Source organism: Alosa sapidissima, chromosome 6, assembly GCF_018492685.1.
Source record: "Alosa sapidissima isolate fAloSap1 chromosome 6, fAloSap1.pri, whole genome shotgun sequence".
NCBI lineage: Eukaryota > Metazoa > Chordata > Actinopteri > Clupeiformes > Clupeidae > Alosa > Alosa sapidissima.
The window spans coordinates 29,188,259-29,207,054 of NC_055962.1; the positions used below are offsets into that span (position 1 = coordinate 29,188,259).

Here is an 18,796-nt window from a genome sequence, read left to right on the forward strand (position 1 = left end):
ATCTGGTGTTTTCATAACCACCACATCACACAAGGGTTGAGTGTGGCTCTAGGGGTCGTCACTGTTAGCGCCTCTGGAATGACTTCAGTGAAAGGGAAGCCATCATAAATATAGGGTGCTAATTAAGCCACGGTCTGCCTTTTGATTACGCTAACTTTAGCACAAGGGCTGCTGTGGTGGGTCTCACCTTCCGCAGCTTCAGCTCTCTTTGATGGTGACCAATTAAAAAGGAAACTGTGTAGTTGATGCAGCAGATGGGCTTTGGCCTCTTGTAGGTGCTGCAGTGCACTTCTCCCTGCACGGCAGCAGTTAATGCAGACTCTAGTCGCAAACACCATCAACTGGTGCAGGAAGCCAGATGCTTATTTAGCAGATTTACTTTTTTTGGTGTGTGTGTGTGTGTGTGTGTGTGTGTGTTGGATCTGTTTCGATTGCAAGAAGCAGAGTGCACACCACACCACCAGCACTAAGCTCAGGGGAGGAAGGCTTCTCCTACTGCTGGCATAGAAGGCTAAGCAGCAGCCCGCTCATGCTTGCATCACCATTTACACACTGACTGGGCGTGTGTGTGTGTGTGTGTGTGTGTTTATGGGTACACAAGCTCCTCTGTTACTGTGCCTTTGTGGCTTTCCTCAGTGTGCCTATATACATACCTCTCAACTTTGTGTATTTGTGTTCTTTACAAAATCTGTGTGTATTTGTCGTGTAGGGTGGCTGGTTGGTAGGTGTGAATTTGTCGTGTAGGGTGGCTGGTTGGTAGGGGTGTATTTGTCGTGTAGGGTGGCTGGTTGGTAGGGGTGTATTTGTCGTGTAGGGTGGCTGGTTGGTAGGGGTGTATTTGTCGTGTAGGGTGGCTGGTTGGTAGGTGTGTATTTGTCGTGTAGGGTGGCTGGTTGGTAGGGGTGTATTTGTCGTGTAGGGTGGCTGGTTGGTAGGTGTGTATTTGTCGTGTAGGGTGGCTGGTTGGTAGGGGTGTATTTGTCGTGTAGGGTGGCTGGTTGGTAGGGGTGTATTTGTCGTGTAGGGTGGCTGGTTGGTAGGTGTGAATTTGTCGTGTAGGGTGGCTGGTTGGTAGGGGTGTATTTGTCGTGTAGGGTGGCTGGTTGGTAGGGGTGTATTTGTCGTGTAGGGTGGCTGGTTGGTAGGTGTGTATTTGTCGTGTAGGGTGGCTGGTTGGTAGGGGTGTATTTGTCGTGTAGGGTGGCTGGTTGGTAGGGGTGTATTTGTCGTGTAGGGTGGCTGGTTGGTAGGTGTGTATTTGTCGTGTAGGGTGGCTGGTTGGTAGGGGTGTATTTGTCGTGTAGGGTGGCTGGTTGGTAGGGGTGTATTTGTCGTGTAGGGTGGCTGGTTGGTAGGGGTGTATTTGTCGTGTAGGGTGGCTGGTTGGTAGGGGTGTATTTGTCGTGTAGGGTGGCTGGTTGGTAGGGGTGTATTTGTCGTGTAGGGTGGCTGGTTGGTAGGGGTGTATTTGTCGTGTAGGGTGGCTGGTTGGTAGGGGTGTATTTGTCGTGTAGGGTGGCTGGTTGGTAGGGGTGTATTTGTCGTGTAGGGTGGCTGGTTGGTAGGGGTGTATTTGTTTTCTTGCACCACCCTGTGAGTACACTAGCATGGTAGGGACTCGCTGTGTGGTCTGGCTTTGTGTGAGTGTGTGTGTGTTTTGGGAGTGGACTGCTGTCCAGGGCCTCTCCAGATTGCTGCGAGTGGTGCTGTGAAAGGGCCCCTCTCTCAGACTGGGCAGCGGGCCGGATGATGAGCACGCCCATTCACCGCTCTGCTGCCAGCCAGACGCCTAGGGCTCTGCACTGGCCGCAGCTGCTGTCCCGGCACTCCGCTTATCGCGCTGGAGAGCCTGGCAGGCCCGGCCAAGGCCTGGACTGGACTGGAGGGCATTTAATCATCCGCACACCATGCCAGCCACTTCTCTGTGCCCCTGTAACCCCAAAAGAAAAGTTCTAAAGAGACATGGCGACAGGTAGAGTAATGTTTCGTCCATCTCGTTTGAAGACCTGCTATTGCTTTCTCTATGCTGGCCAGGCCAGGCGGTGTGCCATTTGCAACGTCAGCCTGATCATCTGATTGGCTGAACAGTGGTACTGCAGATAGTACCTGCTTCCGGAACCTACTGCATTCCCCAGTGTTGGTGGCAGCACCTGAAGATCCTCGGGCGTCGGTGTGGTTGTATGCCTGTTTGTGTGAAGCCCTCCAGAGCACACCGCAGACAGTAGAGTCTCTCTCTCTCTCTCTCTCTCTCTCTCATAATTAGCCTTGTCCTTAGCCCAGTAGAAGCTTGCGCTACTAAAGAGTCAACAACAGTGGCCAAGTGGTGAGAGTCAGTCTGTTGCTGTAATGAAAGTGAAAGGGAGTTTTATACACGCCACCTCTGGGCATTCACTTGTGATCCATTCTCTTATCTCTATCTGGATTCTGAGTGCATCCGTCACTTGTCCTCCCTGATACCACAAAATAATGTGATGCCAGCCTGGCGCCTACTCTTGGCAATGCCAGGGTTGGCTTTGGTCAGGTCGGATTGGGAATTGAAGAGGTAATTAATTGTTTTGGTCGCTCGCTGCTGAGAAGTATTGAGGCTTGATTGAAAGTGCTCCTACTAATGAGTTTTCTAAATTTAGCCTCCTGAATCCCAGTGGTCTGTCTGCCTGTCTGCTATTGCCCCTCCCTTAGGAGAGCTGTGTAAATCGGAGAGGGAGAGAGAGAAAACCACCACTGACCAACGTAAAAGTTATTTTCAAAACAAATCCAGGGAGTTATTGAAACCCAAAACCACTATTGTACTTCATACTAAATATTTATACTTCAGTGCAAGCGCCATCAAAGCTGGAATTCCTAAAAATGCCAACTGTAGCTGAAAAGAAAAGGTTTATGGACAGGTCACACAAACATAATGGAGGTCATCGAGTTCAAAACTCACATTTAAAAGTAATGCTTAAAGTGTTACTGCTTTAAATAAACACCACAGTGACATTGACGGATCACAAACTTGAAAGACCACAAATGCACACAGCACTTTATAGGGACGCCGTAAATAACAAGAACACTTGTGTAACCACTTGTAAGACCATGAAACAGAAAAAAAAAAGACATGCTTGCTGCTTTGCCCTCTGTTGCAGGTCTGTCTTATCATTGTGCCTTGAACTAAGTGAGTGACATTGAGGCAGGCTGCTGCCAGGATGTTGCCACAGAGATGGTACATTTTGTTCTGTTCTGAGTTGGCTAGTGGGCACAAGAACATGAAAGCCTGCAGGTGATGCACTCACTACCGACCCATGTCAATGACACTCTTGTCTGCCTGTCTTTTGTCTCCCGGCTCTTGCATTTTAGTAACCTTCTCAACCATCTTGCAAACATGTTTCTTTCTTTCTTTCTTTCTTTCTTTCTTTCTTTCTTTCTTTCCTTTTTTTTTCTTTCTTTCTTTCCTTTTTTTTTCTTTCTTTCTTTCTTTCTTTCCTCTGTCAGTCAGCTCCTTGCTTTTCTTTCCCTCTCTCTTTCCCTCTTTCCATCCCTACATCTGCCCAGTTCTCAAATGCCCTCAATGACCTGCTTGTGTTTGCAAAGCGGGCCCTCCTCCCGTGCTCCTGGTATGGGTTATTCTGAGGCCGTTCTCAGTGAGAACACCACGTGCCCCCAGGCTGGAGGAAGCACTCCAGTCCAGCGCTTGTGCCTGGGAATGTTTATTCTCTGGACCTCGCACTTCAGACAGGCGAGAGGGGAGCACGGCTGAAACAGCACTGGAGGGGCAGGAATGGCTCAACGGGCCCCTTTAATGTCCATGCATGGCATGCGCGCAGCTGTACGCTAACAGCATTGTGAAATGGCGACTCACCGTATGATGGGGAGGGAGAGGAACAGTCAGTGTAAAAACAGGACAGCATGTCTCGGGTCTGGGAAGGCACTGACGCTCGAATCCAGACATGAAGACATCATGTTCAAGCGTGCTCGCTTTGTCACTGCTTTGCTGTCCTCCTCCATCACTTTCCACTGTGCCGATAGTCTTTTATCTGTCTCTGGATGTTATATTTTTGTGAATATCATTACTAGCCTATCTATTCCGACCTTAAATACAATGGTTTTGATCTTTCTTCTGATAATCATGATTTCCTAAGAAGCATCTTACCGGTCAGTCACGTCAACAACACCAGCTGGTGAATGCATGACTGAATGACTGACTTTAATTCCTGATTTAATTCCTGGTTCTTACTGTTAATGTTGTAGCATTGCTATAGTGTTTAAGTCAGTAGAGAGAAGTTAAGGAGACTATTGCTCGCCCTTGTCGTGTGTATGTATGTGCAGGCATGGTAAATAACCGGTCTGCTGAAACCTGCCTCAGCAACGTGACTGTGGACTCAGCCTGCCTCGATGCTGGCACGGCCCCTGTTAGCAGATGGACAGTAAAAGTGAAAGTCAGAAGGGTATTTATATTTAAATAAATCAAATGGGCTGCGCTCCAGCCTACAGCCATTTGTGAGCATATGAGCATCAACTAAATGGGCTGTAGTCCTCTTTACATACAGAGACTGTTTGATAACTCATAACCCTTACCCTCATAGCTTAAACGGAACGCAACATCTTGTTTACTATGCAAGGTAAACATTTAACCTGTGTGCTCGATGCTACCCGTATGTCACCAGTGATTTCCATGCAGTTGCCCGGGAGGGCTGGGAGGGCAGAAAACTCCACTTTTTGGAGTTGTTGAGATCTGTTGGGAATGAAAAGATTAGCGCTGATGAGAATTGTTGAGTGAAGGTGAGGCCCTTGGCACTCGGCACATCTGTGCTTGTGCTGCTCCCTGTTCAACACAACGCCCCTCTGTTCTGTTCTGTTCTGCTCTGCTCCGTTCCGTTCCGTTCCGTTCTGTTCTGTTCTGCTCTGCTCTGCTCTGCTCTGCTCTGCTGTGTTCTGTTCTGTTCTGTTCTGTTCTGCTCTGCTCTGCTCTGCTCTCATCCACATTAACCCCAGCTCTAGTGTGACTCCAATTCCAAAGGCTTTGATGTGCTTATGACCGCTGGGTGTGTGTGTGTGTGTGTGTGTGTGTGAGAATGTGTTTGTGTGTGTGTGTGTGTGTGTGTGTCATCACTGAGGTAAGGGGCCCTTCAACGCCATCGCCACGTCCTTGCTGGTCATGAGATGTCTCCACCACAGCTTCCTCTTAAGACTAAAGTTCTAGGTTTGAGACGTGTGTTTCTCATTATACACCCCCCCCCCCCCCCACACACACACACACACACACACAACCTAATACATGGAAAGTTCAGAGTGGCTAAACGGCGTGTCCGCTTGTCCAGGCCCGATATAGTGGCGTTTGATGTGATGTTCCCCGTCCCCCAAGTAATCATCAAGCCATAAAAATCCCCCTGGCATTGCATATGAGAGGTGGGGAGAGGAGGGGACAGCTTGGCCACACTGAGCACACCACTGCCACGTGTCGCCGTCCCAATATAGCGCTGGGCAAAGCTGCCGCAGTCTGAGGACACTGCATCTGCGAGGGAGGGTGCAACCTCTCTGCCCCTGCTCCGCCTCGACCGTAACCTCCACAGCTCCGTGTGACCTTTGACCCCCAGGGTGCAACCACATAGTTGAGGTCAAACCTGCTGAGGTCAAACGCGGAGGAGACTGGATGGAGCAGAGGCGCCAGCTGGGAGTTTAGAACCAATGGCACCGGGAGGGAGGGAGGGGGTCTGAGCCGAACAGACACACATGTCATGATTCCTGGCCCCAGCACTCTGCCTTTTGTTTTGGGGGCGGCTAGAGAGCTGAGGAGGTATTTGCCCCACAGCTGTGTTCGTGTAGTAAGGACCTCCATCTGCTGCCTCTAGGAGAAGCAAACAGGGGAGGTTGTGGGGGGGGCATTTGGAAAGCTCTTGTAACCCCCCACACACACACACACACACACACACATCCCTCTCCAACGGACGGCCTGTGTGTCGCCCTGCAGATGCAGAGGCGGGGCCGTGTGTTTTGTTGTGTGGAGAGAGGCAGGGGCAGGGAGGGCAACAAGCTGCTAAAGTCTGTCAGTCGGTGACCCCGGCGGTGAACAGACACAAAGAGCAGCACGTGGAGGCCCCAACCCAGACCATTTGTATTTGTTCTTTCTTTCTTTCTTTCTTTCTTTCTTTCTTTCTTTCTTTCTTTTTTTTTGTTTAGAGGGGCGGGGGACAGTGAAGGAAAAGGGATATCCTGCAGACGTGTGTGTGTGTGTGTGCGGGGGTGTGTGTCTGTGCAGGGGTCTGTGTGCGTGTGCGGGGGTGGGTTGATGTTACTGTGTAGGGCTGAAATACTGAAGTGTTGGGGCTCTGTATTATTTTACTAAACTGTACTCTGCTGTAAGTAACCTCATTATTTCTTTCATGCCAAGAAGTTTTGAATGTCTTACTAAAATAAACATAAAAGCATATGGTGCAGGAAGACGGCAGAGGAGAGAGGAGTGACTTTGAGTTTGGTTTAAACATCTAAAGCCAAATTGCTGCTTTGCGGTTTGGATCCCATCGCTATTTAGGAGTAGCAGCAGCAGCAGGGATAATTCACAGGACAGTCTCTAAGTGCTGAGGTCTGCGCACAAGTCAGCAGCCTGGCAGTAGAACAGGAGCCTGTGTGTGTGTGAGTGCTGTAAAAGTTGGCCATGGTCCGCCAGCCAAGCCTGTCTGCCTTTCTTCGGGTGAGCAAGGATCTACTGCTCTTGTGGCTGACTGCTCTATTAGCATGTGCTAACCTGCCGCTAGCCCCCCCCCCCCCCCCCCCCCCCCCCCCCCCTTCCCTCACATTCCAGCCGCACACGTCAGTCTCTCCAAAGAAGTGCCCCTCTTTTCTCTGCAGCTGCTATAGCACTCTTTTTGTGTGTGTGTGTATGTGTGTGTGCGCGTGTCTGCACGCATGCATGATTGTCTAAGGCGCATACATAGCCAGCACATTCTTACACACAACTGCATGTGTACTCAGATGCACATGATGTGCCTATACTCATTCCCTGTCTCTCTCTCTCTCTCTCTTTCTCACTCTCTCTCTCTCTCTCTCTCTTCTCACTCTCTCTCTCTCTCTCTCTCTCTCTCTCTCTCTCTCTCTCTCTCTCTTTCTCACTCTCTCTCTCTCTCTCTTTCTCACACTCTCTCTCTCTCTCTCTCTCTTTCTCACTCACTCTCACTCACTCTCACTCATAGTCGCACCAACTTTAGATGACTCAGGCCCGATGCAGTATGTGTGTCTGATGTGCCGTGGGCTCTGAAATTGGAGACCGAAGCAGAGGCTGCTCCCCCCCGGCCCCCTCTGTGCAGATCTGGGCTCATCTTACAGCCCTGTGAAACAGAGACGGCCATTAGCACTTTTTCTCACACACAACAGCCGTGTTGAGTTAAGAAGCAAGGGGGTTTTTACTCCCACACACTTGTGCTATCAGTGGTGTGTGTGTGTGTGTGTGTGTGTGTGTGTGTGTGTGTGTGTGTGGTTTTTTTTTTTTTTTTTTTTTTCTGTTTTAGTTGGTTTTTCATTTATTTATTTTGCGCTGGGCTGTTCCTTTGTGCTCTATCCACTGCTGGCCTGCGATGCCTTAGTACTCATTGCCCCCTGGGTAGTGTCGCCTAACGTATGTTTTCAGGATTTAAACCTCTTTCTGACCATTTAAACCCCTCAGCTTTGATAACAAATCCAATGTTATGGAACCCCCCCCCACCGTCCCATTGTACATACAATTATGCCCCCCACCTCTAAAAGGGGACCTCTCACCCCCCATGGGCACACTTTTACACATCCACACATCCACACATACATATACATACACATGTGCACTTACAGTCTTAACTGACAGCTTGGTGGGCAAAGCCATCAGATTAACAATGAGAGGGAACAAAAACAACAAACACTGGGGGGGAAAAAACAAAGATGGGAAATAAAAACATCCAGTGGGAATCCTGAACCAAAACATATTTTCCATGGGACACCCAGTGGGTGTGGGGGGGGGGGGGCTGAATTTACCGAGGCTTTTGTCCCAGTTGGAGCCCTAATCCTAGCCAGGCCCCGCCACGGTGGTGTTGTGAATACCCCAACAAAGCCCAAAGCCGCTCCGCGTTGCAGCCACGAATTGCCGCGCTGCCGGTGCGCAGCTTTAGGGGAAGCCGCTGCCTGTAATGAGGGATAATTACGATTTCGGTTTGCCCCGAAATCCCACAATTTGGAGCTCGGTAGCAAGTGTTGACAGATGGAGGAAGACTGTGGAGAGTCGGCTTGCTTCATTCCTGTTTAGCTGGCTTGTTTGTTTGTTGTTTGTTTCCTCCCACTCCTAGTCCCTATTCCAACACTTTGATTTGGTCTCACGGGTGTGGAGAGGCTTGCTTGGGGCAGGAAATGACTATCGCTAAATGTGAGAAGTTTGTGATTACAGCATTTATTCAACCACGTAATCGTCTTTTTTTTTCCAGCAGAGATAGGGATCATTTGACTGCCTTATGCTCTGTCACTTGTCACACTCCGTACCTCAGCCCCTCCCTTCCACAGAATTCCACCACAATGTCCCCATCCGCCATTGTTTTATCTCAACTCCCTACGGTGGAAAAAAAATCATATCACTTGCCAAGACCTGTTCCCTTTCCACTGGCGTGTATTAATCTTTCGCCTTTTGCTCTCCTGCTGTCTTTGTATGCTCTCTTTAGCAAGCCATCACAGTATTCAAGGTCTGTAGTCTTGAGGACTTCAGAGTTTAATTTTAGTTGAGCTTGACCGCCACAAACCATATTGAGAGTTGTTCTTTAGGTGATGAATGATTCATATTTGAAATTGAAAGCTGTAGTAATCAAACATGGTCCTATTATTTAGGTAAGGTCAGCCAAAGGCTGTGAAAGTGAGGTGAGTATGCAAGGGACTATGTGCACAACCACAACAACAACTGAATCTGAAGTGTGACCGGGCCGAGATGGCTGATGGCTAGTTTATTTTCTATTTCCTGTGTCATTGGCCTTGAGCACAGAATGTGGGACAGCTTGAAGAAGGAGTTAAGAGTAACACCGGTCCGTTGTCCTTCGAAAGAAGGGACGAGGGACACTGACACAAGCATGCCATTGTGTCACGGCCACGGTCCTCCCACCATCACCATTGTGTCAGCTGGCCTCTCCGTGCTCGACACATTTGGCCTTGGTGCATTGTATCAGCTGACCTGAGAGCAAGGGCTGTGCAAAACGCATCCCATGCTCAGGTTTGGACCCCCACAGGATCTTGATGGGCTTCCCTTCCCTATAGACTGTGTAGAAAGTAGCCTATTTGCGGGCGTTGGTCGGGAAGAGGGGGGGTGGGGGGCTGTCTGTTGTAACAAGGGTGTTGGTTGCGCCAGATCTTACTGAGCCCATCTTAATCGCCTGATCTCTCAGCTTAAGGAGTGCCGAGAGAGCAGATTAGGCTAGATTGCACTGAAGGTCCTACAGCCAGCGTTTTGTTTTTGTGTTTGTCTGTTTGTGTCACCTCATTGAAAAGGGGTTGTCTGCTGCTGTGGTCGTGGTGAGTGATTATAGCTCTGCCTTAAAGGCAGATAGAGGACAAAGGGTTCTGTGTGTGTGTGTGTGTGTGTGTGTGTGTGTGCGCGTGTGCGCGCGCGCGCACACATGCACACCCACACCCTTTGTGTTTTTGTGTGTGTGAACACCCCCTGGCTGTTTGACGTGGTTCTGTGCAGAGGAGCAGACGATGGCGATGAGCATGGTGTTGTATTGTTGGATGACTGCAAAAGGATGCGTGTGCTGTTTTTTTCTTGTTTGTTTTTATTGATTTTGGTTGTGTGGACGTGGCGGAAATATGCTTCCTCATTGCTTTTCCCTTGCGTCACAAAAACGTCTACCTGACTGGAATGGCATGAAGGTTATGTCACTACATGCATTTTAGATTACAAAACATTCTTTTTTTTGTTGTTGTTGTTTTTCCATACTGTCTATGTCATTCTGAGCCTGGCTTCCCTTCTCAATAATTTCATTTTGTGCCTTGTGGTTTGGAAGTATTCCATTTTACTTTGTTCTGTTTTTTTGTTGTTAGACTACATGTGCTGTAGTCCACATCTACTTAATTTGTGTAAAAAAAAAAAAATGTGTGTGGATCAGTGTTGAAAAACACAAAGCACAGATTTCTCAAGGGCTGAGAATTTTCATAGCACGACACAGTTGTTGGGCCCAGCCTGTTCTAACCCAATCTTAACTCGTTGATTGGTGCGCCAGAAAATCTGCAGGGCTTCCAGACTGTACCCCACTACTGCAGTGAAGATACAGTCTGGCAAAGCATGGCTATGTGATTCTATCGGTCCACTGAACATTTCATTTTGAGACCTGTCTTGGTAAATTAATTGTTGCAATTTCTACTTTGCACTGAATCCACTAAGGGTCAGTGTGCTGATGAGTGGAAGCTAGTCTTGTCCCCCTGACTGTCGTATCCCCCGACTGCATCTTTCTCTTAACCATTCCCAAGAGTGAGCAAGCTACCGCTAACCCGCTAACGCCCTCCTCCTCCTTCTCCTCCTCCTCCTGCCCCCCCCCCCTGCAGGATGCCCCCGGCCCTCGGGCGTGCAGCACGGCTGGGTGAACCTGACGGAGACCAATCGGGGCTCGGTCCCTGTGGGCACACTGCTGCAGTACAGCTGCTACCCGGGCTACATGCTGGACGGGCCCAGCATCATCACGTGCGCCGCCTCGGGACACTGGTCCTACGAGCCTCCCCTCTGCATACGCACAGACGGTGAGCCAGCACCCTCCCCTCACAGCCATTGGCATTGCTCTTTCCTGGCGTGATGTTTCAATCAGCGTCTGCATATTGATCCTGCCACAACAGTAGTAAATGCTACAGCTTTCAGCGAGGGTCTGTCGCTAGCATTTAGCCATTCAGCCAATTCCATTGGGTTAAATGGGTACACTCATTCATAGCGAAGGGGAGACCCCGTAAATTGGGTTCTTGTTTTTTCTCCATCTGTAGCTTGTCGACCGCCCAGCAAGCCAGAGAACGGGGGTTACACCTGCCACCCCTCCCCCTGCCGTCAGTTTACCCAGGGCACGGCTATCGAGTACTACTGCGACGAAGGGTACACGCTCAGGGGGGAGTACAAGTACCGCACCTGCCAGAATGGCGAGTGGGACCTGGGCTTGCTGATTAGCTGTCACCTGATCCAAGACAACATGGTGCAGGGTCAGTCTCTCCTCCTTGTGCCTCTCAGCAGCAGCTCTGGGAAAATGGAGATTAAGGTTGCATTTGAGACAGACTAGGCATAGCGTGCCTGACTATTGCCCAATGCAGAAGAGACAAGGCTGTTCTTTGTGTCGTTCGTGATGGTGCTGTGAAGAGATTCTCTCTGCTAAGATAACTCAAATATTGACCTTGAGTGGTTGTAATTTGAAACCAGTCAGAGCACATTTGTGTTACTTTCTTTTCATATGTTAGCCACTTAGCTGATGAAATCAAATCATACAACCAGATGTTTCATTTCAAAATCTACTAGGCAAAGTGCCTTGTCATTTAATTTAATAAAAGACCTTCTAAATATCCACTGTTGAAACGTTCCTTGTAAGAGCGTTGCTTGGTGATTGATAATAAAACAATGTCACTAGCTCTGTCCTCTAAGTCCATCAGTTAGATGTGAGGAGATCTGTTGTGTGGGGTGTTTTACCTCTGATTTAAAGCAGTGTTCTGTGGCGCTAGCAGGCTAACATGCTAACACTGGCTCTCCTCCTCCCCCTCCTCCTGCCCCCCCTGCAGGATGCCCCCGGCCCTCGGGCGTGCAGCACGGCTGGGTGAACCTGACGGAGACCAATCGGGGCTCGGTCCCTGTGGGCACGGTGCTGCAGTACAGCTGCGACCCGGGCTACATGCTGGACGGGCCCAGCGTCGTCACGTGCGCCGCTTCGGGACACTGGTCCTACCAGCCTCCCCTCTGCATACGCACAGACGGTGAGCCAGCACCACGTCACCCTGCTGCCAGCCTGCCTGTTGTTTTCCTCCTGACTCCTCTCCTTGCTAATTGGTTTCTTTTTGAAGCATCACTTGTCTTGATGAATCATTTATGCAAAGGCTGCATATGCTGCTCACACACAAATATCTGTAGATAATGTATTTTCCCTTTGATTTGATATTTTTGAGGCAAAAAGCCTAATTAGTCATGTTTTGTCAGTTCCACATCCATGCGTGGCACTAAATCCAATTAAGTTCACAAAATGTATTCAGGTTGTGTGCAATCCAAGTTTGGTAGCCTGGTTGTTTAAATAATATTATTTTGCATCGTTCAGATCAACTTGCATTGTGATACAGAACAGGCAACAGGCCCATTTTGAGCTGACAAACTGAATTGTGTTTTTTTTCTGCAAGATTAGTGTCATGTCCTCCACCAAACTGTGTCTTTATGGGAAACAACCATGTGTTTCTGAGCGATATCTAGCACACCCCCCTATAGTCACTGAGCCCCCTGCTGCTGCTGCTTCTCCCCAAATGAGCTTTGAAGTTTCACACGACGCCATTTTGATTAAATTTGCGAATCCATCCTTCTTTAGATTGCCAGCCGCCCAGCGAGCCAGAGAACGGTGGCTATACCTGCCACCCGTCCCCTTGTCATCGGCTGACCCAGGGCACCGTGATCGAGTACTTCTGCGACGAGGGCTTCGCCCTGAAAGGAGAGTACAATTACCGCACCTGCCAGAATGGGGAGTGGGACTCAGCCATGCAAGTCAGCTGCCACCAAAGTCAAGGTGAGTCCTTCCTCTTGACCCAAACCCAAATCCTTTTAACAGCGCGAAAAGCAATGCACTTTATAGTGTTACACAGTTTGACTATACATTTTTCTCTGTGTGCTGTGCTTTCTGGGTAATGATATCCACGACCTTAGTGGTGGAAGGGTGATCATTACACGGGACAATTTGTTTTAGTCTTTCACATTAGTATTGACCGTCATTGGGCAAAATCAATATTCCCAACTTTCCCACTGGAATTGAGTAACGTTGGTATTTCCAACTTTCCCTATTGGTATTAGAAAAAGTTGCTCTATGCATCATCTCGTTAAGCTTTATCAGAGGTGCGTTTGAATTTGACAAACAGTTAGGCAAACATTCACGGCAAATTTGAGACAAGCGGGAAAAACTGTTTACAAACACTCGCTTTTGTTTACTTTTCGTGAACACGCCGTCTCAGCTGTGTTGCACATGTGTTCCAGTTCACCTCCGCTCTGTGAGGCTCACCGCATGCCCGCTGCTGTGCGCTCCCCTCCCCATCATCTCACCTGCTGCCGCGTCTGTGTCTTGTGTGCCCTGACAGGGAAGGACGAGCACTCGCCGCTGGCCATGCCGGCCCTGTCCATCGTGGCGTCCACCGCCAGCTCCGTGGCCCTCATCCTGCTGCTGGTGGTGCTGTTCGTGCTGCTGCAGCCCAAACTCAAGTCCCTGCACCACAGCCGGTAGGTGCCACCGCGGCAACAACGCCTGAAAGCTCATTAGCTTTCTGACATTTCTTTTCTTTTTTAGTGTTTGGGACGACTGAAAGATTTAAAACTCAAACGCTGATGCATTCAAATTTCCTTAATCACTGAATTTTCAGTAATCATTGTGACCTAATTGGGAACTCAATGCAACAATAATCAGGATATTTTGAACATAGGTTTTATTGGTGAGTGGTGTTGGTATCATGTTTAAATTCCTTGTTATGCTAGTTCTGCACCACCCTGAGAAAATGTTTTCATAACACTATATCGCCAGCTATATCACCAAAAGTTACAGTCGCATGCTTTGTCAACTATTTACTTGGTATAGACTCATTAACTGTTAATTGTATGATTGTAATAATCAGCACAATAATTATTTCACAGAGAAGGGAAGTGTAGGGAGATGGTGTAATAAAATATTTCTTTAAATATAAAAGAGCTAGAATGGTTATTTCCATGCAATTTTCTTCCTCTCATAACTGCCCCCAAAATTGTCTCTACCTGCTCATGCAAGTATAATGCAACAAATAGAAATCAGCCATTGAGTGCAGTTTGATGATGTAATGCAATGAAATATTGTGAACTTCGATTCGGAACTCCGCCCCTTTGAAAGCTCATGTTGATATTTTATATTGACTTCCCTTCAACTGCTAGACTTGCATTTTGTGTAGCTCTTTTATTACACTTTGGAAATGCTGAGCTTAAGAGTGGAGATGGATGGATTGATAGATAAATGCACTTAAAATCAAACAAACAAACAAAAAACAAATAAATAAATCTAAACACCATACCAAGGAAAAAAGTGAGATTAATGTTGTGCATCTGAGACTAGATCACGTCCATTTCCTGTGATTATGCCACCTCTAAGTACAGTTGGCGCTCGCTCGCTGCGCTGCACTGCACTCGGGCCGGGCTGGGCTGAAATCAGCTCTCCCCGGGGGCTGGCCTGTGCCCTCTAATCCCCTGTTGCGTAATCTCCACAGCACTGAGCCTTGCTATTACGGACCGGTCAGGCGGATGGCCGCAGTAACACTTCATCGCGCGCTGTTTGTGTGTGCGTTTGCGTGCCTTTTAATTGCTTTGATGCGGTGTCTGTTGCTGGAAGGTGCTATGTAATTCAATAAAATTGAATTGAGTTGACGTGAGTTGAATTGTTTGCCCCTTCCAATTCTGCCTCCCACATTAAACATTTAATGTGTGCAACTCATTCTCTCTTTGTCTCTTCTCTTTCTTTCTATTTGCCCCCTGTAGACGTGAGCAGGGTGTGTCGGGCCAGCCGTCCTCCATCGTAGTGGAGGGGGTGCAGGTGTCGCTGCCCTCCTACGAGGAGGCCGTGTATGGCAGCAGCGGCGTGGCCACAGCCGCCTCCTCCTCCTCCTCCGCGCCCCAGGAGTCCCGCGTGCAAATCGTGCTCTCCGAGGGCCCCCAATCCGACGGCGGCTCCCAGGCCGACTGTCGCCTCCTCCCTTGCACCTCCTCGTCCTCGTCCTCCGCCAGTTCCTCGCGCTCCCTGCGTCACGCCGAGACAGTGCTGGTGCACCCGGCGCCCTCCTGCTCGTCCTCGTCGTCCCCCTCGCCCTACTCGCCCCCCTCGCCCTGCTCCTGGGCCGCTGAGCAGCCTAGTTCGTCGGGCGCCAGCGCCGCTGCTGGCCCACTGCCCCATGATTCGGAGAGCAGCGACCAGCACAGTCTGCTCTCCCTCACCTCCTCCGAGGACTTTGCTGACGGTATGTGACCCCCATTTGGTTGAATTCATTGAACCCAGATATTCTTTAGAACGTTCACTTTCCAACATTCACACCTTTATAAAAGTACACTTATGTTATGTGATCTAATGTCTTCACCCCCTCATCCCTCTATTTCTCTTGTAGATATTCCTTTGTTGAAGGAAGCCTAAGGCCTATTCGCAAACAACACCCCCTCACCCTGCTGATGCCAACGAGGACTATGGCCTCTGGAGCCTTCTTCTCCGAGCACCCCGGACCCCTGACCCTTCTCCTCTGACCCCCTTGGGCCAAGATGATGCTGGCCAGGGCCTGCTCTTCGCTCTATCTATACACTGCAATGACCACCTTCCCAAAAAAGAAAAAAAAGGAAACTATGAGGCCTGACAGCTGTAGGTTACAGCTGTCATTCGCTCAACCATTGCTGTCCCAGAAAAAAAGACGTCCGCTCACACAAATGACCACCGGCAAACAGCATAGAATTATACACTTTAACATATGAGATATGTACAAAGGCATACATAGGAAAAAGTCACCCAAGGTTTTATTTTTTTTATTATTTGTATCAAGTATTTTTCTTCTTCAGAAATGCAACTTTTTACCAATAGCTCTGTCGTTAAAGGCTTGCACCGGGCTGTATGACATGAAATGTCAAAAAATCAAACCTTTCATATTAGAACACTGCTTGTATCAAGGAAACGATGGAACGCTCAGCCCATCTCAGTGTGGGTGTGAAGTTCTGAGGGAGAACGAGGAGAGATGATGGGATGTTCTCTACCGAGTCACAAGCCTGGGCCCTGCCGTCATTTCTGTGCGTTGCATGCAGCTGTTAGTCTGCCTCACAGGAAAGCTTCATCACTGGGGAGACGGTAAGGAAAAGAGAAGCATGAACTTGGCACTCCATTTCCCAAGATGCACCACTGGCTACGTCTGCTTTAGTAACGTGGGATCCTGTTAGTGTTGCGCCTGCAAGGAATGATTCTCACTCACTGCACCAAAAGAAATGCTGGCCTTTTGATTTTGGTTTGGACACACACACACACAAACGTATATGTGCTGTGCTACTTCTATGGCATGATTATGGTTTCTTTTAATGGTGTTTATTTTGGTGTGTTTTTCTAAATGTGGAGAAAAAATGTCTGTGTGCTTCTGAATGCCAGTTTTTCTCTCACCATTGTCACTGTTATGGAATGCCATCATTTCATATGGGTTCCGTGTGTGTGTGAGTTTTTCTCATTAAGGCTGTGATTATCAGTCTGAAGTTGTGTCTCTGTATGGGATTAAACTGCAATATTTATGATCCTATCAGAGAAATTGGATCGTTGTCTTATCAGACTGACTGGATGACTCCCCCCATTCCCCTCCACCTACCCCAAGCTAGCATGTTATGACGTGGTCCCTCATCTACACTGTTCATCTGCGCTGGATTTTAAATGCTTAAGCATTATGCCAGGCATTAGTAGTTGTAAGCGAAATCAGCTTTTTCCCCTCCCTTATCAACACCGGATGAGGAATTAAAAAACAACCTATTGTGATGTGCTTACCTACTAATAGTATAAAACAAGATTTACTCATAGAGTTATGATGGCAACTGAAAAGCTGTTCACTCTAAAACAAAAAATAATAATAATAATGTCAACTGGAGCAAAACAAAACAAAAAAAGTTGAGTGATTGTCATCAACGATTACAAAGTCGCTTCGCCACTTTGGATTGCTTTGGTTTCAGTCCATATGAACAGGCTGTTCCAAAGCCCCCTGGTTTTCTTTCCAACACATGTAAATTCCAAATTGATTGTAGATGGCAGTGGTGGGTTCCAGGAAGCATCTTCTGACAGGGACCTCATGATGGGAGCCGGTATCAGATGGGTGATGGGTCAGTTCAGGGTGGCTGCTTTGGAGGAGTGCTTGGTCTGTGCCCCTGATGCTCGTGAGCATAGCAGCGCAGATTAATTTCTCAGACATGGACATACGTTTGACACTACTGCAGCACACTGCAGTAAAGAGTGGACTTTATCAGTATCTTACCCTTGTGTGTGTGTGTGTGTGTGTGTGTGTGTGTGTCAAGTCAAGTGTAAACTGGAGGGGACTGTCTTTCCAAGTTAATGGAATTGCCTTGTGATGAATTAACAGTTGTTGATCAGCCACCCCGAGAAAACTTGGTTGTGTTTTTTTTTTTTTTTTTGCTGTGATTGCTGTTCCTTGTTTGGTGAAGGCAGAGGAAAAACCATAGGAAACTTGGTATTCAAACCCCTTAGCTTTTTTTTTTTGTTTTTGCCTGTCAATGGGTATATGAAGGCAAAAATAGTGATGTTGCCTTAAGAACAACATTTTATAAGTTACAAAATTATTTCTGAATTTTCTTTTCCTGTCTGGTTTGCTTCATGATCTTGAGAACAGTCATTGTCTCCCAAATGGCCTTATGTTAGTTTTCTATGCATAAACACTGTCATTGTCACCCAAATGGACGTATGTTAGTTTTCTAACACTGTCCCATGGGTATTTCTGTTCTTTTTCTGTTTTCTGTCTTGTTTTTTTTTTTTTAGGGAGGGGATGTTTGTTTCACTCTGCTTTCCAGGGACACGACTCAAGAATGTCCACATATCTGTTTATTGTCCACCCCAAACACTTTTCCAGTGACTGTGATTTAAAAAAAAAAAAAAATGAAACAATGTCAGAGCACCTGATTATATATTTTTTCTTTCCTTTGTTACATTTCAGAGATTGAAGAGATCTCATTTCTAGTCCTGAGTCACCGTTGTGCGGTGCTTGCCCTCTGGAACGGAACAAAACAATTTTTCTCCCCATTTTATCCCATTTCACTGCTTTTACTTTATGTTCCCTCTGTGCATTGTGATGGGTGTGAAGATAGTATTTTAATATTTGTATAAAGTTTAATTTAATTCTACAATGTACGTGTGTATATAACTATTTCTAATAAAAGCTTTCTTTGGAAATGTGTGACATGCACTTTGCATTTTTTATAAAAGAATGATTACTGCTATGTCTTGTAGATCTATGTTATTCAGGTAATTTTTCTGGTGTTTTGCTTTCAACAAATACTGATTAAACTAGAGATGTTCTTTGGGATCTTCGATCTATTTAAATTTAGAAAGACAAGTAGCCTAATTCAATTTTACCAGCTGAATAGAATCTATTCCATAGATGCGAATTTAAAGGTCACCTTACTCCATCTAGTGGTTGAATCTAGTCGTGAAGCCCTTCAATTCCCAGATCATTTTCTTAAGATGGTTCTTAAAGGATGTCCGAAATAGAAGATAAATAAGTCTTCTGCACTAATGTTAATGGATGTGTTGCATAATGCAATCAGATCCATAACTCTAAAAGGACCATTGTCGGTCTAGTGATTTTACATGAGGGTTGTGCGTAAAAGCATCTACAAAAATGCCTTGGTGTAGGTCCATTAATGGGCTTCCAGTTATAACATTTCTAATCCTCTAAATCTGCTAACTCGATAAACTTAAAATGCAGCGTTTATAGGTGTTCAAAATGTGTTTGAAACAAAAGAAACCCATTTTAAGGAACCACTGTTTTGAGTGTGGTGGGGGCGGTAACGTTTATTGGGCGAGTCCATTCGCTCGGGATCATGGTTTAAATTATGTCATGTATTATTACAAGTAGGCCT

The 18,796-nt window shown here is 47.4% G+C and overlaps 1 protein-coding gene across 2 annotated transcripts in view; it reads left to right on the top strand.

Moving 5' to 3' along the window:
* Positions 1 to 18,111, top strand: part of susd6 (sushi domain containing 6) — a 28,177-nt gene extending 10,066 nt beyond the window's left edge. The window contains exons 3-9 of one of the 2 annotated variants that reach the window (XM_042094193.1): positions 10,519 to 10,710; positions 10,945 to 11,154; positions 11,722 to 11,913; positions 12,510 to 12,704; positions 13,267 to 13,405; positions 14,681 to 15,156; positions 15,301 to 18,111. In XM_042094193.1, the coding sequence (XP_041950127.1) occupies positions 10,519 to 10,710; positions 10,945 to 11,154; positions 11,722 to 11,913; positions 12,510 to 12,704; positions 13,267 to 13,405; positions 14,681 to 15,156; positions 15,301 to 15,326 (1,430 nt within the window). In that variant the 3' untranslated portion in view covers positions 15,327 to 18,111. The remainder of the gene's footprint in view (positions 1 to 10,518; positions 10,711 to 10,944; positions 11,155 to 11,721; positions 11,914 to 12,509; positions 12,705 to 13,266; positions 13,406 to 14,680; positions 15,157 to 15,300) is intronic. The other variant, XM_042094194.1, reaches the window with a different exon arrangement.
* The last annotated feature ends 685 nt before the right edge of the window (positions 18,112 to 18,796 follow it).